The following is a 24,663-nucleotide window of genomic DNA, read 5'->3' on the forward strand; positions in this document are numbered from 1 at the left end:
TTTCTGCATTTCCGCACAGCACAAGAGGCAGTGGCAGGTCTGGGGCAGGTGGGGTTTGGGGCAGCAGCTGCATTTTGGGTTTTTTACCCCAGGTTGTTTTATATGGTGGCAGATTCTCTCCATAAAGGAGAAAATCTCTGTATTAACTCTTTTTGTGTCACCATCTTCTTCTTTATACTGCAAATGTCAATAAAATAGATGTTTCTAGGTGGAATAATTGGGCACTGGTCAGGGAGGTGTGTTCTGGTGTGGATTTTCCTTGTCTGGACACAGCCCTGAGGGACTGCTTGAGCAGGGAGGTGGGACTGGATAAGCTCCAGTGCTCCCTTCCAGCCTGAACCATTCAGGCATTCCTCTTTACACAGCACAGGCAAGCATACGTATGTTAAAAAAAATAAATTAAAATAGTGAAAAAAACCAATGCTCGTTTTTGCCCCAAATGTGCTGATTTGCCCCTAGAATCCCAGGCTAGTTTGGGTGGGAAGGGACCTGCAAGCTCATCTTGTTGCCACCCCCTGTCATGGACAGGGACACTTTTCACCACCCCACGTTGCTCAAAGCTCACCCAGCCTGCTCTCACCACTTTTTGTTTTAGTTTTTAGGAAGTCTCAGTTATTTCAAGGTCATTGGTATTCAGCTTCCAGAAGTAAAATGGAAAATGTTTCAGGGTGGCATTGAGGAAAGAGGGAGCAGTAGAGAAACAGGGTTTCCCTGGCTCTTGGATGGCTTTGTCACCATTAGCACAGAGGGCTGGAAAGCTCTCAGGGCTGCTGAGTTCACTCTGGGGGTTGTTCTGGCAGCTGTTGGAAGCAGCTCAGACAAAACTTTCCCTCTGGGGGCTCCCTGGGGCTGTGGGTTGTGGTTCTGTGAGGAACTGCAGCTGCCCCATGGCAGAGGGATTTGGGCTGCAGAGATGGTTGTGGCAGCTGTGGTGCCCTGGGTGACACCCTGGGACAGGCAGGGCTCTGCTCCAGGTGTGTGGGAGCAGCACAGGTCCTTGGGAAGGGTTCAACCCCTTGATGCTGCTGTTTGGTGTTTGCTACAGGCTGGGAATTGTCCCTTGGTGCTGGTGTTTGCTACAGGCTGGGAACTGTCCCCGTGCTCTGTCCTTCATGCTGTCCCTGGTGCTCTGGTGCTCTGTACCTGGTGCTCTCTCTCCTCCTGATGCTCTGTCCCTCATTCTGTCCCTGTGTTCTGTCCCTCATGCTCTGTCCCTGGTGCTCTCTCTGTCCCTTTGCTCTGTCCCTGTCCCTGATGCTGTCCCTGTGCTCTGTCCCTGATGCTGTCCCTGGTACTCTCTCTGTTCCTGTGCTCTGTCCCTCATGCTGTCCCTGGTACTCTCTCTGTCCCTGGTGCTCTCTCTGTCCCTGGTGCTCTGTCCCTCATGCTGTCCCTGAAGCTCTGCCCCTGGTGCTCTCTCTGGCGCTCTGATGCTCTGCCCCTGGTGTTCTGTCCCTGAAGTTGTCCCTGGTGCTCTCTCTGTCCCTGAAGCTCTGTCCCTGTGCTCTGTCCCTGATTCTGTCCCTGTGTTGCAGGTGGAGGCCCTGACCCACCAGCCCAGAGCCACCACGGTGCACGCGGTGCGGGACTCGGAGCTGGCCAAGCTCCCGGAGGGGGCCCTGATCTCCATCAAACGCAAATTCCCCCAGGTAAGGGAATTAAAAGCATTTTCCTGTCTCTCTCCAAGGATGTCTGGGAGGCTCAGGCTGCCTGTTAGCACCACATCCTCTGGGTTTTCTGAGTGATTGATGAATTCTGAGGAAACATTGCCTGCTCCTTGTCTGCCTGAGCGGATCCATCCCAGACTTCCAGCAGCTTTCCTTGCTCTGTCCTCCCATCAGTTGTATCAGGTTTTTATTGCAGGGCTGCTTTGTGTATCTGGGAGGAGCTCTGCTTAAATGCAGGATGTTAGCAAAGTGGAAATCACTGAGTGCTACTGATGGGAAATGCAAGTTTGGCTTCTAAAATCCCTTTAAAAATGTTATTCATTCCTCCTCCTCCTCCTGGGGCTCAGAGTCCACCCTTGGTTCTCTGTACCTTTATTTCCACAGCTTTGATATTTGGGGGGTGGGTTCCCTCTTCCTGCCATTTTAGGTTGTCAATCCTCCTTCTGCAACTGCCAAATGTGTCTGTGTCCTGAAGACTCTGATTGCTCCCTTTGAATCCATCAGCTCATCCATCTTCTTTAATTCACTTGACATTATATCTCTCTCCTGCAAATTTGGAGACTGACGGACTTGAAATTTAATTCTTTTGTCCCTAAGTGCATCAGGGACATTATACTAAGCACTAAATCATTGCATTGGCCTTACAGGCAATTCTTTAATGCTGTTACTTCACATTATTTCTGATTTGTCATTTTGCTGTCTTGAAGACCTAGGCTTTTTTTAAAATCAGATTTCTTTAAAAAATTCTGCAAAAATAATAAACCTGATTTAAATATTTGTATTCTCTTGCTTTCCTAGCACCTATAATAATTTTTTTTAAACTGTACAATATAAAGCCTCAGTTCAGGCATTTTCATAGTACCAAAGTGGTGGAGTTTTATCTGTGCTATTGCCAGGAGAATTTAATTATGACAATAAGTGTTCAGAAGTTATGTCAGTGAAAAATAATCTTTCTGGTTTCCCTGTAAGTATTAGTTTTGCTCAAGTGTTTCTGAATTTCTGTTGGGGCTTATTAAGGCACTTCTGGTCCCTGGAGCTCACTTGAGCAGACCTGTGAGTTTATTCCTCTCTATTTAATGTGATTCCCTGCCCAGGTTCATGAACGGGGAGCTCAGTACGGAGCTCCCCACAAACTGGGGGCATCCCAAACATGTGCCATCCACTCTGGGGCTGCTGTCAGTCATCCCTGTCCTTGTGACTGACCCAGGAGGGAGGGAATGACCCAGGGAGGATTCAAACCCACCTTTCTACTTGTGTAGTGGGTGATTTTCAATGTAACTGCTGAGCATACAGACTGTGAATTTCCAGTGTCACAGACTGGTTTGGGTTGGAAGGGACCTTAAAATTTATCCTGTTCCACCCATGCCATGGGCAGGGAACCTTTCCCTAGACCTGGTTGCTCCATCCAGCCTGGCCTGAACACTGAGCAATGCCTTGAGCACTGCTGTGCACTAAGGCTGGGTTCTAATTCTGCCTCTTTATCTGGGGCAGGAATTTATTTCAGTGTCTCTCTTCCCTTTCTGCCAGCTGGCAGAGCTGTTTTCCCCTGAACAGTGATCTCTGTGGAGCTGTGAATCTCTTTGCTTTGCTGTTAAAATTGAGCTTGAGTGTTACATTTATAGCACAATTCAAAACATTTATTTGTAATAGAATTCAAATGTCTTCCCATGTATAAAGAGTAAAGCCCATCAGTCTCAAATTCCTGACCTTTTTCAGTATGGAATCAGTTTTCTCTAGACTTGCCTATGGTCTGGCTAATTAGTTGCAATGAAACAAAATGCTAAAATAGATATTTTAAGGAAATGTGTTGCAACACAGGTTGTTAGAAAGACACATTCGTGCTGCTGTTTGAGGTCTCGAAATTCTAAGTAGATGTTAAACTGGTAGAAAATGTGAGAACTTGTATTTTTTCCCTATGGGATTGTTTTAGAACCCCACTAGAAATAGAAAGAGGAACATAAGATCCACTTTCTGTAGGTGATTTATGCAGTTAATGCCTTCAGACTGTCTTAAAAACTTAAGGTAAAATATTTTAATAAGATTTCATAATCCTTGTGTGTTTTCTTTTTTGTCTGTTAAGTCCATCAGGAAATGCTTTGGGTTGGAAGGAGCTCAAAGCCCATCCAGTGCCACCCCTGCCATGGCAGGGACCCCTCCCACTGTCCCAGGTGCTCCCAGCCCTGTCCAGCCTGGCCTTGGGCACTGCCAGGGATCCAGGGGCAGCCCCAGCTGCTCTGGGCACCCTGTGCCAGGGCCTGCCCACCCTGCCAGGGAACAATTCCCAATTCCCAATATCCCATCTATCCCTGCCTTCTGGCAGTGGAAGCCATTCCCTGTGTCCTGGCACTCCAGACCTCTGTAAATTGTCTCTCCATGTTTCTTGCCAGCCCCTCCAGGCCCTGCAAGGCCACACTGAGGTCCCCCCAAAGCTTCTCCTGTCCAGGTGAACAATCCCAGCTGTGCCAGCCTCTCCTCCCAGCAGAGCTGCTCCATCCTCTGATCCCCCTGGAGCCTCCTCTGGATCTCTGCAGCAGCTCCAGCTCCTCCCTGAGCTGGGCCAGGGCTGGGGCAGCTCTGCAGGTGGGGTCTCACCTGAGCCCAGGGCACAGGGGCACAATCCCCCCTGCCCTGCTGCCCACCCTGCTTTGGATGCAGGTAAGAGAGGAAGGACAGAAGTGAGAGAGAATTGAAGTGATGGAGCAGAACTATAGGGTTGAAATTTGGGAGACAATCAGAACAGCCAAAGTAAACTTCAAAGGATTTTACTGGAGAGAAATGCTTGAGCTGGAAACTGATAAATGTTGTGCAGAGGACAGGGGCTGGTCCACTTTATTAGAAGAAGAATCCAGGCTTTAGAGGATCAAAAGCTGCCCATGCCTGGACAGTGTCCCACAGTTGCAAAAAAACCCCAAACTATGATAACAGAATGCTTTTTGGAGTGAAGAATTTCTGATATTGTCCTTGATGCTGGAATAGCTTCAGCACCAGCTTTGGCAGCACATCTGAAGGCAGAGGCAGACCAAAGGAGGAGAGTCTGGAGCACAAGGAGGCAGCTGAGTGCTGGTTGGAAATACTGACCTATAAAGACAAAAAGCCCATAGAAGGTTAAGGGAAGACATGGTGTAGCTATTTTCAGATGTATAAAGCTGTCTTGTGCTGGAAAGGGCAGATGCTGCTCACCATACTGGAACAGAGCAACTGGGACTGAGCTGAAATGGCAGCAGTTGCAGTGAGGAAAAGCTCATTCTACTCTCCAGAAAGACTAAAAGATTGTTACTTGTTTTTATAACCTCTTCTAAAATGATCAGTGGAGTAATGCTTAGTGCTGAGCAGAGGGATGGACCAAATGAATTCTGTCCTATTTCCTTGGCTGTTATTCTAGGAGAGTGATTTATACACAGGGTTTATGATGTTGTTTTCCCCATTCAAGCAGAAGTAATAAAGTAATGAAGGGATAGCAGGTGCAATAGCTCTGAAATAATTGACTGGGTAGCAAGAGCTGGCTGGTGATTCAGCAGTGGTGGAGGATTTCCCTCTGCAAAGCAGAAAAACACAGGGCAGGAAGCAGCTCTGCCTCTGTCAGCTCCATGCTCCTGCACTGCCTGCTGAGGGTGAGTTGCCATGAGTCTCACTTGGTGAACAATGATCAAAGAGAGGTGCTGGTCCCCAAGTCAGGTGAAATCCTCTCTTAGTTCAGGGGAGAACTGGATTTTTTTGGTGTACCTCTTGGCAGCTTCTGCAGAGCCTGAAGTGTGTGTGTGTTAACAGCCAAAAACTGGGCAGTTCCTGAGCTTGGGTTTCCTCTCAGTTTGTTACCCTTGAGCTTTACAGAACCAAGGAACCACAGAATATCCTGAGCTGGAGGGACCCACCAGGATCATCAAATCCCACCCCTGTCCCTGCCCAGCCCCCCCACAACCCCACCCTGTCCATCCCTGGCAGCGCTGGCCAAAGGCTCCTGGAGCTCTGGCAGCCTCGGGGCCGTGCCCATTCCCTGGGCAGCCTGGGCAGTGCCAGCACCCTCTGGGGGAAGAACCTTGCCCTGAGCTCAGCCTGAGCTGCCCTGGCCCAGCCCCAGCCGTGCCCTCAGATCCTGTGCCTGTCACAGGGAGCAGAGATCAGAGCTGCCCCCTCATCAGGCTCCAGACAGTTCCTATGAAGGCTGAAAACCCCTTTATCTTAGGAATTAGTGGGAGGACTCCATCCTGCAGACTCTTCCCCAGCCATGCTGTGTTTGTAGGTGATCCAGGAAGGGTTCCAACTCTGGAATGCATTGTAAGAAAACATTACCTGGTGCGTAAGAAAATTGTAGGACGTGGGTGGTGCTTGCCAGTGAGAACTGTGTGAAATGAGGGAAATCGTGCTCTGTTAGTCCAGGCAGTCATTCCAGTTCCTTGAGCTGAGATGTACAATCTGGAGAAGTGGAATGGCTGATCCTTGGGGGAGATCCATGTGACTGCCCTTTGTTTTTTCTCCTGGAGAGCTGCTTTGGTCCTGGGAGAGACAGGAGCTGATCTGCTGGGATCTTCCAAGTGACCCACCATAGCTCAGGTTATCCTGAGGGCTGAAACAGATGGGAGAATGTGGGGAGCCTGACTTCAGTTATAAATAACAGCCAAAACTCCAGATTATGTGCCCAGAAACGACAGATGTTGATTTCTAGATCCTGCTCAGTCTGAAGAAGTCAAGCTTACTTAGTGTGGCTTCTCAGGAAAGCATCTCAACCTTGATTCACTCTGGATATGGCATCCTAGACATTCCCAATGGAAAGTGGTCCATGGTGCCAAACTTAATGTTTCTGTCCACCCTGGTGCCCCCAGCTCTCCAGCACAGCCCTCAGGGTTCTCTGCCAGCCAGAGCATTTGCTCCCTGACAGCCTCTGTGCTCATTTCTGGTGCTGTTCAAAGCTCTCCAGCCTTGAAGGAGTGGAAAGGAATTGATTCTTTCTATTTTCATCCCTGCCTTCAGTTCTGGAAAGTAGGACAGGGAACCAGCTCACGATTCCTGGCACCACAAAGCAGCGTCGAGGCAGCAGCGAGAGCACAAAAATCTGTGAGCAGATCACAGAGATGTTCCAGCACTGCTGCAGAGCTGGGATCACATTTCCTAGATTAGCTTTGACTCTTTTAAGCTGAGTTAGTTTTTAGAATTCTAACTTGGAATTTAGACCTGCTGGTTGCTGAGAATCTGCTTGGGAGCTGTGGGGGCTGAACTGTGAGACAACCTTTGGCGTGCTGGAAACGCGTGCTGAGAAATAGAAAGAGTTTTTCTGCATCTTTCTTTTAATTCTCTGAGTCTGCCCTTGGGTTTTAAATATATTCAGAACCTGTCATCCATCTCCAAGTGGAGTTCTGCTATCTTCATAGGAGTATTTGAGCCAGAGCCTCTGTGAAGTGGCTGGAGCCTTCCCCAGGGTTATCTGCCTTACAAAGTGAGCTCTGTAATGTGCTCTCTTTTCAAAGTGCTGCCCACAAGAACTGGGCACATTCTGCATCATGGCTTAGGCTTGATGTGGCACTGGGGATAGGTCAGGAGAGGCTGTGCTTCTGGATTTTTCTGTATTTGTTGTCCTGGGCCATTCCAGTAAGTGTTCCTCGACTATAAGAGCAGTGGATATGAAAAGAAGGAATTCAGTGGGAGCACCGTGGTCACTGAGTGAGGCTGGCAGGAGGGGGGATTTAATCAGCACCGGTGCCAGAATGACATTTTTCTTCAAGACACGATTGATCCCAAGCATTAGAAGCTCAAACAGCCCCAGGATAAAGCTTCAGTTCCTCTGTGGGCTTCAGCAGCATTTGAAAAGGTGCCAGGAATTGTTGTGAGGGAGCATTGAGGATTTGCTTTGTCACAGGCTGATCAAACGTCAAAGTTTCAATCAGAGACCCCTTGCTAAGCTCCCTGATTCCAGGACAAGCCAGTGTTTGTCTGATCTGGGGCCATGTGAAACTTCAGTAACACCCTGGTTTTATTCAAGCTGAGGATCTAATTTACCTCTCCTCCTCCCTTGTCCCTTAAAAAAGGCCCTTAAGAAAGCTGGTCAAGGATAATCTCAGCTCCTGGAAAGAGCTTCCCAGAAGCTGTTCTGTGGATTTGTGTGGGTAAAAATGGCTGTTTGCACTATTTTACTCCAATTGTTCTTATTTGTAGAACAGAAAACCCTTGTCAGGCCTGTTTTTCATGGCAGCTCATCCACAGAGTCTCTGTGTGGCACAAAGCCCTTTTACAGGTTTTTTACCTTTTTTAACTAAATCACACCTGGATGTGAAGCTCTGCAGTACCCTGCTGTGGAGGCACCAATAGATTGTTATTTAACATATTTAATTTCTCTCTGGTGACCAATGGCTTGTATCAGGGGAGGTTTAGGTTAAAATGAGGAAAAGGCTCTTCCCCCAGAGGGTGCTGGCACTGCCCAGGCTGCCCAGGGAATGGGCACGGCCCCGAGGCTGCCAGAGCTCCAGGAGCCTTTGGACAGCGCTGCCAGGGATGGACAGGGTGGGGTTGTGGGGGGGCTGGGCAGGGACAGGGGCTGGGCTGGGGGATCCTGGTGGGTCCCTCCAGCTCAGGAGGTTCTCAGAGTATTCTGTGATTGCAGTTTGGGAGTGACTGAAGTTTTAAAAGCTGAACTAGGAAGCATCTTATTGTTAGACTTGAAAGGCACTGGAGAGTCCACAGCTCCCCTCCAAGGCTCCTGTTCCCTGCAGCATCCTGGTCTGTTGGGTGTGGATGGTGGTGGAGGATCCAAAGAGGAAAACCCCATTCAGTTTGTAGGGCTGCACACATCCCTTGGCTGTGCAGGGCTGACACAGCCCTGGCAGGTTCATTCCTCCAGCCAAGGGTGCTGTCCTGGCCCAGGAGCCTGCCAGGAACCTGCCAGGGCTGGGGAGGCTTCCTGGGCCTGGCCCTTGGCTTCTGTGCACAGGAGCTTTGATTTAAAATCACAAACAGTGAAAGCTGAACCCTGGGGCAGGATTGGGCTCAGGTGATGAATGTATTTTATAGTTTGGGGTTTAGGTGTTTTCTTCTCACATATGCTTTTATATATTTCTTCTGTTGTAACTAAAAGGGGTTTGTAGTACGCAGGACCTTCTATCAGTTAGTTGTGGCTGTGAATTTGGCTATTGGTGTTGATTTAGTGACACTTTCCCCTGATTTAGAATCCCACACTGGTTTGGGTTGGAGGGCACCTTGAAGCCCATCCAGTGCCACCCCTGCCATGGCAGGGACACCTTCCACTGTCCCAGGCTGCTCCCAGCCCTGCCCAGCCTGGCCTTGGGCACTGCCAGGGATCCAGGGGCAGCCCCAGCTGCTCTGGGCACCCTGTGCCAGGGCCTGCCCACCCTCACAGGGAACAATTCCCAATTCCCAATATCCCATCCAGCCCTGCCCTCTGGCAGTGGGAGCCATTCCTTGTGTCCTGTGCCTCCAAGCCCTTATAAATAATCTTTCTCCACATTTCTTCTAGGCCCCTTTCATGTATAGTTTTCTCTAAATCAAGAGTTACCTATGATGTAGGAAGCTTTGTTTGGATTAGTTGTTGTCTATCAGCAGATAATTCGATTTGCCAGGCCATCCCATAGTATTCACATCCATTGTATTCACAGATTGAAATAAATGTCCACAGGAAAGTATTTTCCAGCTGAATTCTCATGAAAATCACTTTCAAAGGAGCTTTTTGTAAATGAATTCTTGAGTTTCCCAGTTGAATAGGAACAAAAGCTTTAACCAGAACCCAGCCTTGGAAGATTAGCAGGGGTAGGTAGTAGTTGGAAATATTTAAAGGGATTATAGGAAATACAGCACTGCAGAGTGACTGTAACCTCTTGGTGTGGGAATTCCAGTGGCTGTGGAGCAAGTGGTGCTCTGATAACACCTCAGCCCCAGGATAGATGGAGCACTCAGCTCTGTGCTGCACCAGCAAGAGCAGAGCTGAGATCCTGCCTGGCTACATCCTGCTCTTGAAACAGGAATTAATCATCCTAAAGAAAGGAAATGCAGCCCCTTGGGATGTGGTGTTTGGGCCTTGCCCTGCCACGAATGCAGAGGCTGCAGGTCTGTGGAGTAATTGAACATTAATTAGCACAGGGAGTATTAATGGTTTCCCAGAAGCTCCTCTGTAGCAGGTGGAGGAACAGATTGTCACAGTAGACAGGAGAGGTTTGGGGTGCTGGGAGAGCCTGAGTGGGTCTCACTGGGATGGAGTTGATCCAGAAGCAGCCAGGAAGGTGAGATGTAGGTAGGTGAGATGGTGAGGGGAGAGGTGGAATTGTTCTGGGGGAAGTGCTCTCCAACACCATTGGAGAAACAGAAACTCTTTGTCCTGTTTTGCCGTGCGCAGAAATGTCTTGGGAGTTCATCTGAAAAGGGGAGTGGGTGGCAGGAGGAGGAGGAGAAGTGGTCATTTCCCTTGGAAAGTGTCTCGCCTGAACATCCTGCCCTGGGCCAGGGTGATGAGGTGACAGCTGCAGTGGTGTCTGTGGGAGCTGGAGGGGTTTGGGGCTTCTGGAGAACAGCACTGATGCACCTGCAGCCCCAAGTAGCTTTTGAAATGGAGATTTACTCAGTTTTTTAGACCTGTAAGGTCAGATTTTGTCCTTCTGGCCTGAAAACTCTTGCATAAGCTCAGAAGAGAGGGGTTTTGTGTGCTTTGGGGATATTTTTGATGGTGAACTCAGTCACCTCCCTGACCTGGGCAGACCCGATGGCTCCAGACTCATTCCATGAGCCTCTGTAGTGCCTCTTTAGGTCCTCTATGACCTTCTTGAGTCACCTCCCAGCCTGGGCAGGGAGCAGGGGGGGTTGGAAGCTGTGTTCCCTGGCAGTTTGGGGAGCTCTGAGCAGACCTGTCCTGGCAGCCAAGTGTCCAATCCACAGCTCTGCTGCTCATTACTGTGATTAACTGTGATTAACTGAGCTGGCTGCACTCGCTGCTGCTGCTGTTCCTAATCATGAGCAAGGATTAATTCCCCTTCCTCACCCACTGAACCAAGCTCAGCTCCATCCCCAGCGTGAGGGGTCCAAAAGCTGCGTTTGCTTTACTACAGGCAATTAACGATCCTCGCCTCATTTAGGAGCCTGCTGGTGTTGTTTGATCTGTCTGGGCTCTCACTCGCTGCCTTCTTGCAGATTTTTCTTCAAGCCTTAAATTGAAGCTGCCTGATCCTGTGCCAGCAGGAGGGGTGTTTGCAGGGCTGGGTGCTGAAGAGGCTGTAAAATCCAGGATGTGCCGTAGGGTGAGCACAGCAGACGCTTCCGACCAGGAGGGCTGTCTAGCCCTGGGTGATGGTGAAAATGAGAGAATTCCACTTGTGCAGATGTCTGGGAAGTGTTCTGGGCTCTGCTGGCACTGTGATTGAGAAAGGCTGGCTGGGGAAGGGGGCAGAAGGCTCTGGGAGGAGCAGTGCCCAGGCTGTCCCTGGCTCAGGAGTGTGGGGCAGTGCTGGGGGCTGCACTCCCACAGGAGGGAAACTCGCTGTGTTCTCCAGGTCACTCCAGTTCCTGCCCTACCTCACTGCAAATTCCCAGAGCTTTTCTTGAATTGTTAAGGTTGGAAAAGTCCCCAAGATCATCAAGTCCAACCATTCCTCCAGTGCCACCATGGTCACCACTAACCCATGTCCCTACGTGCCCCATCCACACTTCCAGGGATGGTGACTCCACCATGCCCTGGGCAACCTGTGCCAGTGCTTGACCTCCCTCGCAGTGAAGGTTTTCCTAATATCCAACTAAACTTCCCTGGCACAGCTTGAGGCTGTTCCCTCCTGTCCTGTCGCTTCTTACCTGGGAGAAGAGACTCAGCCTCACCCTGAATTTCTTACAAAGTGCAGCTGAACAGGAGGGATTTGGGACTGCTGAGTCACAGCCCAGATTCTGCACCGAGCTACCCACCCTATACCTGCCCTTTGCCTCCTTCTCCTCCAGACAATTACTTGGAGTAATTGTTTCCCTTCAATCTCTGTCATTCTGCTCCTAGCCCAAGGGCTGATTCCTGCTTTTTTGCTCCTAGCCCAAGGGCTGATTCCTGCTTGTTCCTTTCCCAAGCCATCCCTGTCCTCTCCCAGATCCCTTGGCTTCCTTGTTGTCTCTTGGGCTGCACTGAGCTGTGCTGCTCCTTCCCGTGCCCTGCTGCTGCGTGGGAGTGAGAATAAAGGGGCTTGGAAACCTGAAGGATGAATTTTTCCTGCTGCTTTTCAGTTCTCCCCAGCTGCCCTGAATTTGGGGAGAGCTGCTCCTGCTGCCCTCCACAGTGAGGGCTGTGGGTCAATCAGGTCAGGTCTGCTGTTGATGGAAGGATGTGATTTGTATTGACTTCTCCCTCAGAAGGATGGACAAGTCCCTTTTAGAGGAAAACATTGCCTTTTTGTGAGAAGATATCTGGTGTATGTAATATAAAACTCTGTGGAAATTTCAGTTCTGAGCTCGGATCCCAAATTGATGTTCCTTGGACGTTGCCATGACTGCGACAGAGTGACTCATCCCGTTCTGGGGAGCAGCTTTGCTTGTTCTACAAAGTCACCAGGGAAATAATTTTCCCTATCTATACATACCAAGGCTGTAAGGTTTGCTCCAGCAAACAAGACAAATAATATTTCCCGGTAATAGGAGCAGCCAACTGGAAAATGAGACCAATAGGTTCTATTCTTAGTTCCATCATTAACCTTGGACATATTTTGTAACTTAGCTGGAGCTCTCCTTAGCTGCCTGTAAAGCAGAAAAAGTTATAAATACAGGAGATGGTTTTAGTAAGTAATTAAAATTCTGATGCTTAAGTGCTTCAGAAGTGTAAGATGTTCACGGCACCTCCCAAAACTGCTGAAGGAAAGTCCTGCTGTGCTGCTGCAGGTTTAGGTGAAGCCTGTGAGCTGGGTATAGCAAATGTGCTCTGGGGACCGATTATCTCCTTTAGCAAGAGCCATCAGTCTCTATTTTTGTGAAGAATTCCCTGTTTCCCTGAATTCTCCCCATGGCTGGGTTAGTTTTCTGTAGCCACGTGCGGCGCCTTTGGGGAATCCCAGAGCCTCAGAGCTTGGTGGTGTTGAGTTGTGTGGTTGAGTGACCATCAGATTCTGTTGCATTTTGGACAAGGGGAAGCATTTTAGGTGCTGTCTGAGATTCCAGGATAAGGCAGGAGGCTGGGAGCTTTCCTGCTGTCCTCCCCACATGGGTGGCAGTGGGCATGGACACTGTGCCTGCTCCTGGGCAAGGAAGAGGCACTTCCAAGGCCTTTGTCCTGGTCACCAAGGAGATGTTGATGTGGCATCTTCACCAACTTGCAGTCATGGCTATGTGGCAGAACTGGCACAGGTGCCCAGAGCAGCTGTGGCTGCCCCTGGATCCCTGGCAGTGCCCAAGGCCAGGCTGGGCAGGGCTGGGAGCAGCCTGGGACAGTGGGAGATGTCCCTGCCATGGCAGGGATGGCACTGGATGGGCTTTAAAGGTTTTTTCCACCCAAGCCATGCCATGAAATCCCTGAAATAACCTTGGTAACTCTTTTTCTGTGCTCCACCACAAGTCACCCTTGTGCTGGAACCCTCTGTTTGCTCTTCCCCCTTTTCCCACAGAGGACTTAAAACACATCAGTGTTTTATCCACAGCATTTCACAGTGTAGGGGAATTTGCTGCATTAGATTTTGTTTGTAAGGCAGGATGTGTAAATGACTCAGGTGGGCATCCTGGCCTGTCTTGATGCCTACGTGGCCCTTGATGTGAAAGCTGCATCCCAAAGTCCCTGTTCCTGTGGGAACAAGGTGTGTTTATCTGCTGCTTGTTTTGCTTGTTGACCTTGGAGAACTTCTGTTGTGGCAGTTGTTTTGAGGTTTTTTCATGTCCTCCTGAGCTATTTTGACCTAGAGTTGTCTAGAGGGGATATTTAATGATTGCTCTATTAATCCTTAATGCATTTAAATAACTCTTTTCCTTATTTGGTAAAACATCTGTGTAGAGCTTTCAGAAAAAATGCTGCATTTTCTATGTCTGTCACTTCTTGATATTGCAAGGATTAGTCTTCTGCTATCCCACTTGTCAGGAATTATTGATTGGTCATGTTGGAGAGAGGCTTGTCAGTTTGGAGATACATTTGGCTATTGGAATATTAGTTTATATTTATGTGAGTCCTGCTGGAAAAACAGCTGGGAGCACATGTGTGTCTTCAAACATGAATTACCAGGCAGATATGATTTGAGGGGGAAGGCAATTTCTTAGGGAGTTTGTTTTGATTCTGCAGGTGTTTAGGGGGTGTGTTTATTCCCCTTTTTTTCCCCCAAATATTTTAAATTGGCTATTGTAAATCATTCACCAGGATTGGGGAAGGGTCTGTTTGAGCACAGGTTTGGATCTTTTTGAGCCTTTAGCACCTACAAAAGGTGGAGGACCCACTGAGCACTGAGAGTACTTAGAGGGGCAGGTGCACTGCAGAAAGAAATGAGGAGAGCTGGAAACACAATTTGACATGTTTCCCCAAATAATCTTCTTTTTTTTCCCCAAAGCAAGTTAAATCCTGCCTGTTCCGGGGTAGTTTTGTTTTCTTGTTTTTCCAAATTAAAGTAAAACAAGGTAGGAGAAACCAAGACAAATGGCCAATCACCACAAATTACAGCCAGGAAAGAAGCTGCAGCTGCAAACCCTTGACTCTGTGTGGCTCAACTTGAGGGAACATCTTAAAAAAGTTTGGAAGTCTCCACGTGGATGCTCTACTTTCAGTACATTCTGCCTGAATATTTCTTTTTTTCTCTTTCTCTCCCAGGTTGTGACCAGACTTATTCACTTGCTGGGCGAGAAGATCCTTGGCAGTCTGCAGCAGGGAGGTGAGACTCATTCCTGGACTATTCCCATTGATGCTGGGGCTTCCTTGGAGCCAGACTTGAATCCTTAAATTTGGAAACAGGCCATGCATGCTTGGAAAGGAAATGCATTGCTAAATTTCAGCCTGAAGAAGAGCAGGCTCCAGGGAGAGCTCAGAGCCCCTTGCAGGGCCTGCAGGGGCTCCAGGAGAGCTGGAGAGGGACTGGGGACAAGGGATGGAGGGACAGCACACAGGGAATGGCTCCCACTGCCAGAGGGCAGGGCTGGATGGGATCTTGGGAATTAGGAATTGTTCCCTGGCAGGGTGGGCAGGCCCTGGCACAGGGTGCCCAGAGCAGCTGGGGCTGCCCCTGGATCCCTGGCAGTGCCCAAGGCCAGGCTGGACAGGGCTGGGAGCACCTGGGACAGTGGGAGGTGTCCCTGCCATGGCAGGGGTGGCACTGGATGAGATTTAATGTCCCTTCCAGCCCAAACCAATCAGGGATTCTGTGGTCTGTTAACAGCTGCAGGTGCACGTGGATGGTGATTTCATTGTATCTGTGTACACATGATGGTTTTGGCAGAGCATGGCTAGCTGGATGTGGGAATGAAATGATTTGCAATTGAGATCCAGAAGTGTTGCTGCCTATGTGCAGTGAAATTTCCCTGGAATTTCTTGCAAGAGCAATGTGAAGGGAGCATTGGAAACAGCAGCTGTAATGGGCTGGAATCAGAGCACCATGCTGAGCAGCAGCAGCACAGACTGATTTCAAAGGCCTGGATTTGCAGTATTTTAATGAATTGTCTGGGAGGAAATGGCCTGCCATGGGTTGCTTCTGCAGCTTTGTGTTTGTGGCAGCACCAACACAAAGCCTCTTTACTGACTGAAGGGAGTAGGAGGGAATTCTCCCAATTTCCTTGAGCAGCATTTGAAAGCAAACAGATGCCTGTTAACTGCTGGGGGTGTTGTGGGGCTCTTTGATGCTGAGGATTGTTTGGGTTTTGTTTGGTTGGGGGGTTTTAATTCCTTCAGTTGCTGGTTTTGCTAAATTCCAAGGAGACTGGAAATGAAGGTCACCCACTTTCCTGTTTCAGAGCAGTCTGGGGAAGGGAATCTGCTCTTTCTTCACCTGCTCAGCTCTCTGGGCACAACCTCTTGTGCACAAATGCCTGGTGAAAATTGTACTTAAACTTCTGTGCCTGCTGAAATGCCTCTGTGGCCCAGGGCAGAGCCTACACTGCCTCAGAAACAGGGCAAAGTGGGGGAAACAGAAAGTGGGAGGAAAATTAGTGAGAGTAACAGGAGTTCAATCAGAGAATCACCATTGAAGTTCTGAGGAGGGAAGGGCCTGTGAAGATGAAGGGGTTGAGCTGTGATGTGGAACCTGTTTAAACCTACAGATATCTTCTTGAAGATCACTAGAAGGAGGGGGAAAACTATTTAATGTTCTGTGCAGAGCTGTTTTAGAAGATTTGAAATGAATAACTCAATTGCTGAATATTTTTTTTACAAAGTTTATCTGATGTTTCTTTGTGTCCTGCAGTGGTCTGTCACTCTGGCATTGAGCCTTTGAGTGGGTTTGCACAGGGGATATCAAGTATTTCCACATGCTCAGCTCAAGAATTCACCCTGATGGTACATCTTAGGCCTTTGCTGGTGAAATGAGATAAGCAGGATGTGAAATCCCAACTTAAATTCAAATTTTTTTTGTGTTCTCAGAGCTGAGTTGACAGGCATTAGCAGCAGAGTGAGATTTTCTGAGAAGGCTCAGCTAAAGAGGAAAAAGAGTATCAGAACAAGAACAGTTTGTAGAACCTTGACCTTTACCAGCTCTAAGCTGTCTGGGAAGATCTTGATCTTCCTCACATGCACTGCAGATTTCTCTCAAAAACTGCTTTTCCTCTGTCCTTGCTCACCAGATTATATTAAAGATACTTCCCAGGCACTTTGCAGCTACTTCAGAGGTTCCATATTTTAATGCTCCTAAGCCCATATCTGTAAAGCTCTGCGTCTTGCAGAGAAGGGAAAACAGGTAGAGATGCACATTTTCTATAGGAGCTGTGTTGAAAACAGCTATTTCCTTCCTTGCTTAGGAATACCATAAGAAAAGGATTGTTAAGTTTTGGAAAATTTTGGAATATTTTAATACTGCACACCAGGTTTGGAGGTTTTGTTAGTTAAGCTAATTCGTGGAATTGTCACAGACATCTTTTATGAAAAATCCTTTCCTTAGGATTTTTTCTCCTGAGAAGCTGAGAGGCCTCAGGAACAAAATGTAAACAATGATTATCTGCTGCTGTGGAATGCAACAGGTGGATCTGTGATTGCTCTCATGTGGTTGTTTCTAATTAATGGCCAATCACAGTCAGCTGGCTCGGACTCTGTCTGAGACAGAAGCTTTTGTTATCATTCTTTTTCTAGTCTTAGCTAGCCTTCTGATGAAATCCTTTCTTCTATTCTTTTAGTATAGTTTTACTATAATATATATCATAAAATAATAAATCAAGCCTTCTGAAACATGGAGTCAGATCCTTGTCTTTTCCCTCATCCTATGACCCCTGTGAACACGGTCACATGGAATCAGTTCCAAAGTTGTGGTAAAGAGATTTTAAGTGCTTTTTTATCCTTTGTCTTCCTGGGTCAGGTAGATCCATGTTTCATTTAACGTATTCCTGGCATATTTTAACATTGCCTGACTTCAACCCACACATGCTGTACCAGCAACCAAAAATGATGGAAACTGATCTCCATCCTCTTAAAATGAAATATGTGGGAACTCTGCTCTCACATGCTGTGGAGGTTTGTGTTCCGTTTCTGTGACATTGAGCAGCTTGCTGACACAGTGACACTTTCCCTCATGCCTGCAGGTGACATTCCACGTTTTGCAGCCTGGCTGACTGATGGCAGGTGTTTTCTCTGTGAACAGGTCATCCTCTGGGACTGCACAGCTCCAGCAGCAAGTGGGATGCAGGGAATCCTGCCAGCAACCTGTCCACGGTGGCGATCATGCCGGTGTCTGAGGAGGTGCCGCTGACAGCCTTCACCCTGGAGCTCAAGCACGCCCTCAGTGCTGTGGGTGAGTGTTCCCTGGTGGCATCCCAGCAAACAAGCCCTGCTGGCCACTCCAGAGAGCCATGGGGGTCACAGTGGCAAGGAAGAAGCCAGTGGTGCATGAGCTCTTTAACTTTCTGAAGTCTGAATTTATGTGCAATTTATGGTGGAGGCTTGTTACAGTGAGAACTGCTGGCACCTGTCACAGGGGGGTCCATGCTGTGTTAGGGGGTAGCAGTACCTGGGGATGGTCATAGGACTGGGAAGGAGGTTTTGGAGAGAATCCTGTGGTCTTATAAAAGAGGAGGGAGAGAGAATTTTTATATGGCTGGGTCCTCACAGGACGATAGGGAATGGTTATAAACTCAGGGCAGGATTAGGTCAGATTAGAGAGAAATTCTTGTGAGGGTGGGGAGGCCCTGGCACAGGTTGCCCCAGAGAAGCTGGGACTGCCCCATCAGTGGAAGTGTCCAAGGCCAGGCTGGAACAACCTGGGGTAGTGGAAGGTGTCCATGGACAGGTAATCTTTAAAGTAATTTCCAACCCAAACCATTCTGTGATTCTGCAGCAGTGGTCAGATCAGCCTTTTCCATGCTTCTTCCTTCTCTATTCCCATCCTTAGCATGCATTTAAATATAGTGGAAAACCCCTTTGTCTTAATGACTTGGAAATACTCACCAGCCTCTCTGCCCTTGTCTTGGCTGCCCTCAGCTGCCCACAGTCACTCCAGGAGACACATCCCACACCAAGGCACCGTTCCCATGGTGCCTGAGGGTCTTGTTCTGTCCAGCTCATGGATGAGAGTGCTCCAGGCCTTCTCAGCTGAAAAGCTTCATTCAGCAAAGGGTTTCTTAGCAGTTTTCTTGCATTGTGGTTGTACATGAATGGTAAGGATAAGACTTGGTGGAAGAGGCTCATGGGGGAGATCCAGATTGGCACTGGAAATCCGAAGTTTAGTCTGAAATCATTGTCCCATTTGTTGCCAGCTTGTTTGTCTGTCTCATGCCCACAAAACCATGTGTTCAGCTCATGGCTGAGTCATTAATTTATCCATGGGTGAAGTTACTTGTGCACATTCCAGTTCCTCACAAAACTCATGTATTTAATTCAGAATTCATTTTATGTTCATTAGTGGTGTTTGACATTTCCTGAACATCCTCTTTTCATCCTCAAATGCTGTTACAGATCTCTTGAGTGAATCTCCTGTAGTCCTTTGAGAAATTATTAGTCTGCTCTCTCATGGCTTATTTAAAAGTACAGGTTATGTGGTGCTTGAGGTGGAACCACTTACATTTATTGGTAATTTTCTTTCTGACTTTTAGTGTCTGGAGCTGACACTCCTGTTTGTGCTTAAAAATCTTCTGGGTGAACAGGCAGAGGAAGAAGCCAGTGGTGCATGAGCTCTTTAACCTCTTAAGTCTGAATTTATGTGCAATTTATGGTGGAGACTTGTTACAGTGAGAACTAATTTGTGGGTGTTTGAAGATTCCTCTTATTTTGGAGATGGCAGAAAAATGTTACATCCATAATGGAGCTGTATTGCTAATGGGGACTCCTTAGGGATCACTGCCAGCTTGTTTTGATGTGTGACAACACTAAGAGCCTGTAAATAAAACAAACAGAAACTTAAGTAGGTAGATGGACTATTCAGAATAAAAACACCCATTTGGGCAGAAAGCAGCAGGCAGGTGCCCAGGGGGGTTTGAGGGAGTCACTCGGCCTTTCCTCTTTCACCCTTTTCCCTTCCTCCCCTGCGCTGACGCCTGTGCCGTGCTTGGCAGCTCGAGATGGTTCTGTACACCCTTGGCACCTGAAGTTGTTGCCAAAAGGGAGCAGACGGCTGCAGTGGGAAGAGGAAAGTGTTGTGGGCAAACACAGGAGCCATCTGGTCCCAAACACCGCTGGCACAGGAGCGCCCGGGCCTCGCACCAGGCCCCGCACCAGGCCCGGAGCCCCCTCAGGCTCTGCAGGCCTGGCCTGGGCTGAGGGCAGCCTGCAGGTTTTCTTGCTTTATTTAGCAGAAGCAATGTTTTATTTTTTCCTCCTTTTTTTTTTTAACTTGTATTTCCATGTATGTATTAACTTTGTATTTTCTCCTCTGCCCTCTGGCTGGGGTTGTTTGGGTGTTCGTCACGAAGCCACATGCAGGTGCTGCTTGGCTTTCAGGGAAGGGCATGGGTTTTGGAATGATTTTTTTTTTCTTCTGACTTCCTGCAACAGAAAATGAACTGAGTAGTGGAGTGAAATTTTGATTTGTTTTCAGGTCGGTTTTCTTATTCACCTGCATATTTGGCATGAGGGGAGCTGTTGCGCAGAGCAGCTGTGGCTGCCCCTGGATCCCTGGCAGTGCCCAAGACCAGGCAGGACAGGGCTTGGAGCAGCCTGGGATGGTGGAAGGTGTCCCTGCCCATGGAAAGGATGGAATGAGATGAGTTTTAAGGTCCTTTCCAGCCCAAACCATTCCATGAATCCGTGTGGAAAGGTTTGCACTGGGGCCTTCCCTGAGCCCTTCCCTGAGCTCCCAGCTGGGCTCACCTGGGGTTTGGGTGTGAGCTGGGATCAGACCTGCCCTGGCTTTATGGAAATGAGAGCTGTTAATGTGCTTGACAAAGGTTAATTGAAAATCTTCTCTGAAAGGAGCTCTCAGTTTGGAAAATTGCTTTGAACATTTGCTGCTATTCACGTTTTTGGGGTTTTTTTTCTTTTTTCCTTGAACCAACCTTTTTTCTAATTGTAATTTAAATGGCAGCATCTGATTACAATACTTGACTTAACATTTAATCCATACTTAACATTTGATCTGTATAATTTCATTGCTCTGGGCTTCAAATCTGTTCCAGAGCAGTGGAGAGCAGCCTTAATATGTGGGGAGAACAGCTGGTTTTAGCTTTCTTTTGCAGCTTAATATATTTATTACAGAAAATTCCTTCCCCTTCCTGTTAATATGAATTTAGCAGGATATTGCAGTGATGCCTTGAATTCCCCTGATGCAGGTTGGAGAGGAGGATAGAAGGGATGAGGAGGATGCAGGGAGGAACACTGGGACCATTGCAAGAATCATCAGCTGCTGCAGTTCTGGGAAGGAGCCTGGCCTCAGGATGCAGGCTGGCCCCAGTCCTGGTGGGAATGCAGGCTGGGTTGTAGCACAGTATAACACTTAAGAAGTGGTTTCCTTTTCCTGGAATTGGCATGAGAATGCTTGGAGTTGGAGCTGGTTGCAGGTGAATTTATTCAACAGGATTTTGGGGCTTGTTTTGGTAATTTTTAGCTACTTCTGTATTATTAAAGGGCTATTAAAGTAATGACAACTAGAAAATCTTAGTTTGATAGTGAATATTTACTGTCCACAAAATGTGAAAAAGTACTCAGAATCTTTCTTCCCCCCCCCCCCAAAAAAATCTACTTTTGCCTGTAATGAGATAGGACTAAGTGGTTTCATTGATTAATTTTTTTGTGGGTTTAATTATTTTTTTTTTCAAATTTCTTTTTTTTTAATGTTTTCATTTGTAATGGGTGCAGCTCAGGTGAGCAGCCTGCTCTCCATCAGGGGTACGTTCTGCACACAGAGAGCACCAGCGTGTGGGACCTCCTACAGCTTTCCCCAGAGCATTGTGCTGCTTCCTTTGACACTCGGTGTTTCTGTGATTTATGATAATTCACATATTGTTTCCAGACAGTAGGATTGTGTCCCAACTAAATACTAAGGGATGTTTGTGCTTCCATGGAGCTTCCAATCACAGAATGGTCCAGGTTGGAAGGGACCTTAAAACTCATCCCATCCCACCCCTGCCATGGCAGGGACACCTCCCACTGTCCCAGGCTGCTCCCAGCCCTGCCCAGCCTGGCCTTGGGCACTGCCAGGGATCCAGGGGCAGCCACAGCTGCTCTGGGCACCCTGTGCCAGGGCCTGCCCACCCTGCCAGGGAACAATTCCTTCCCAATATTCCATCCAACCCTGCTCTCTGACAGTGGGAAGCCATTCCCTGTGTCCTGGCACTCCATGTCCTTGGACAGTCTCTCTCCATCTTTCCTGTACCTCCAGGCCCTGCCAGGCCACACTGAGGTCCCCCCAAAGCTTCTCCTGTCCAGATGAACAATCCCAGCTGTGCCAGCCTCTCCTCCCAGCAGAGCTGCTCCATCCTCTGATCCCCCTGGTGCCTCCTCTGGATCTCTGCAGCAGCTCCAGCTCCTCCCTGTGCTGGGCCAGGGCTGGGGCAGCTCTGCTGATGGCACAAGCTGTGGGACGAAAGGTTTATTTGGGACCTGGCAGCAGCAGCTCGACCTGCCTTCACCTTGTGACAGAGATAGAATGAAAAACCTCTGGGCTCTGTGGGCAGAGCAGAAGGTCCTGCAGGGCACAGTGATCCCAGGGCTGCAGGGCACAGTGACCCCAAAGTCCTGCAGGGCACAGTGATCCCAGGGCTGCAGGGCACAGGGCCCCCAAGGTCCTGCCTGGCACAGTGACCTCAAAGTCCTGCAGGGCACAGGGACCCCTGGACTGCAGCCCTGCTGTCCCCTGGCTCCAGTGTGCCAGCCCTTCCTCTGCAGCTGGGGCTCTGGGTCTCCAAGAAAGGAGGCTGTGCAATATCCAACTTGCAGAAAGCAGGAGCAGAATTTTCCAGCTCTGAACTGGAGTGCCAGGAAGGGGGGCAGGTTTTTCTGCTCTGCAATTCATCATGCTGATGAATTCTGGTCAGTGTTCATGATGTCTATTTTTATTATTAATTCTTTTCCTCTTAATCTTTGTAGAGCTGAGAGCATCTTTTGATAAGAAGTTCTTCTGCAGTATTCAGATTTTTCAAAAGTATTTGCCTGACTATTTTTTTGTTCCTTTCCTGAGACCAGCTAAAAGACACCACATGGCTGTGCAAATTCTGGTTCTATGTGGGAGCCCTCTGATCTCATAGAATTTCAAACTAAAGTAGGGAGGGTTTCAAATCCAACATATGTGTCTCTCTCTATCCTTTCTGCCCTTTAAATTTTCCTTCTTTTCAGTTCTAAAAATGTATAATGTATTGGACAGCTCACTGAAAAATCTTTGCTAATAATTTATTGGAGTTTTTAATTACAGTTCTGCCTGTCTTTACACACAGATTAGATTTAAATGTAAAATGTTCACTGTGGTGCCTGAACCCTGGCACCATTTAGTATTTTTTTGCTGGACAAGATCCTCTGACATCCAACTCATTTGTCAGTTATGTGACTTAGCCACATAATTTTGAAGACTTTTATTAGGCCAAAAGTAAATTTTCTTTTAATGGAGTCCAAGCAAGTAAATTTGCTGTGCTGAAATTTTTCCACAGTGTGTATTGTACTGGTCTTCTCTTTTGATGTGGGTGTGTTTTTCTGGTGAGGTGGATTTGAAACCATTTCTGAGCCTCAGAAATCACTCTCTGCCCTCCGGGCCACTCATTTCTCGAGGCAACTCTTGGTCCATGTTTTATTAGACTTAGAACTAGGACACCTGTACTCCTGCTTCTGCATACCTTGGTGTTTGTGGAAAAAAATGACCCAAGTGAGTCTCTTGCTCACTGGCAAGAAAGGGAGGTTTTATGTCTTGTGTGATGGGGTTTTTCCCCTCTCTGGGGCAGGAGGTTGGAAGCTTTGCTGCAGACCTTCTCTTCAGTGCCCTTGTTTGTTAGCAGAGAAAATGAACCAGACCTCTGGCATTTGCCAGTTTTTCCTTCCCTTCCCTCCTGTTTCATGGAATCCTTAGTTTTGTAGTGAAAAACAGATGGCCCTGGAGTACAGCTTTAGATGCTCCAGGAGGTTTTCCCAGAAACCACAATCCCTGGGCCTGGGGTGAGGCCACTGCCTGCAGTTCTCTCACCTGAAGCACAGAAAACCTGGGCTTCAGGATCTCTGTGAGCTCTTGGCTGACAGAAAAATCCCCCAGGCTACTGAAAGTCACCACCTCAGGCTTGAGAAATCCAAAAGGCTGAGAAAGCTGTGGATAGCTGGAGGCTCAGGGAATGGCACTCAGCTTTTCTTGCTCTGATACTCCTCCCCAGCAATCTGCTGCTGGCTGCTGTCAGAGACACACACAGGGCTTGGAGGAATATTTCATGTTACCTCACATCACCTCTCCTGTTCTTCACTTTGAGCTGTTCTGATCCCATTAATAGAACACTGAGGAGTGCAGGGATGTGTCCCTGATGCCAGCTCCAGCTGGAAGCTGCCCATGAGGCTGTGCCAGGTTTGGAGAGGGGGTGCTTAGAGGTGTGTGACTGTGACAAAGCCCTTTAAGGATGCACTGACACGTTGGGCTGGTCACTCCTGCCTGCAGGTGTGGCTGTTCAAGGGCTGTGGATTTGAATCATCACAGAATCATGGAATGGTTTAGGTTGGAAGGGACCCTAAAGCCCATCTCACTCACTGCCACGGGCACCTTCCACTATCCCAGCTTGTTCCAAGCCCTGTCCAACCTGGCCTTGAACCTCCAGGATAGGAATGATATTTTTTCATTACTTGGTTGCTCACAGCAGTTTAGTTGAGATAACTTTTTGTTGGTTCTGTTTTCTGAGCTCACATATGTTGGTGTTCTTGGTCTCATTAATGGAGGGGTTTTAATGGCTGATTAATTGGGAGCCTGCTAGAAACTGGGAGTGCAGAGCAGATGGTTGGTATTTCTGAGACAAAACAAGTTGGTTCTGTTGGAAGCATCACCGTGTTCTGTGCTGGGGATGAAGGTCTGGGAATCTTTGTCCCGTGTCCCTGGCACGTGGAGGGATGGGGTGCTGGGCAGGCTCCTCCTGAGCTGGCACAGCCAGGATCTGTCTGGGCACCCTTGTTTGTGTCCTGTTCTCTGAACTGCTGCTTTCCCACATCAGAAGTGAGGTCTGGGTATGATTTTTAAGTCTCTCCAAAGCTCATTCTGATGTTGTCCACAGCCAAGGTGCCTCGGGCTGAAGGAGCACAAAGATCCAGCCCAGCCCTACAAACTCTGCCTCTGCCCTAGGATGAAAGCTGTTCTGGCTGCAGGTCTCTGGCTTTGATGGTGTTCCTGGGTTTAGTGGTGTACCCCGGGAGCCTGGGCCCCAGAGCATCACTGGGGACTGGTGCTGCTGGATCTCAGTGACCAGGGCAGGGGGTAACAGGCAGAGGTGCCCACACTGTTCCCTTGGTGTTGGCTCTCTTATTTAGCATTTTTATTGCATTCCTCAGCTC

The 24,663-nt window shown here is 48.3% G+C and overlaps 1 protein-coding gene across 2 annotated transcripts in view; it reads left to right on the forward strand.

The window, feature by feature from the left end:
- Positions 1-24,663, forward strand: part of PNPLA7 (patatin like phospholipase domain containing 7) — a 133,443-nt gene that overhangs the window by 54,827 nt on the left and 53,953 nt on the right. For both annotated transcript variants that reach the window (XM_031059253.1, XM_031059255.1), the window contains exons 19-21: positions 1,536-1,649; positions 14,407-14,467; positions 17,372-17,521. In XM_031059253.1, the coding sequence (XP_030915113.1) occupies positions 1,536-1,649; positions 14,407-14,467; positions 17,372-17,521 (325 nt within the window). The remainder of the gene's footprint in view (positions 1-1,535; positions 1,650-14,406; positions 14,468-17,371; positions 17,522-24,663) is intronic.

This window comes from Geospiza fortis, unplaced genomic scaffold, assembly GCF_000277835.1.
Source record: "Geospiza fortis unplaced genomic scaffold, GeoFor_1.0 scaffold85, whole genome shotgun sequence".
Classification (NCBI taxonomy): Eukaryota; Metazoa; Chordata; class Aves; order Passeriformes; family Thraupidae; genus Geospiza; species Geospiza fortis.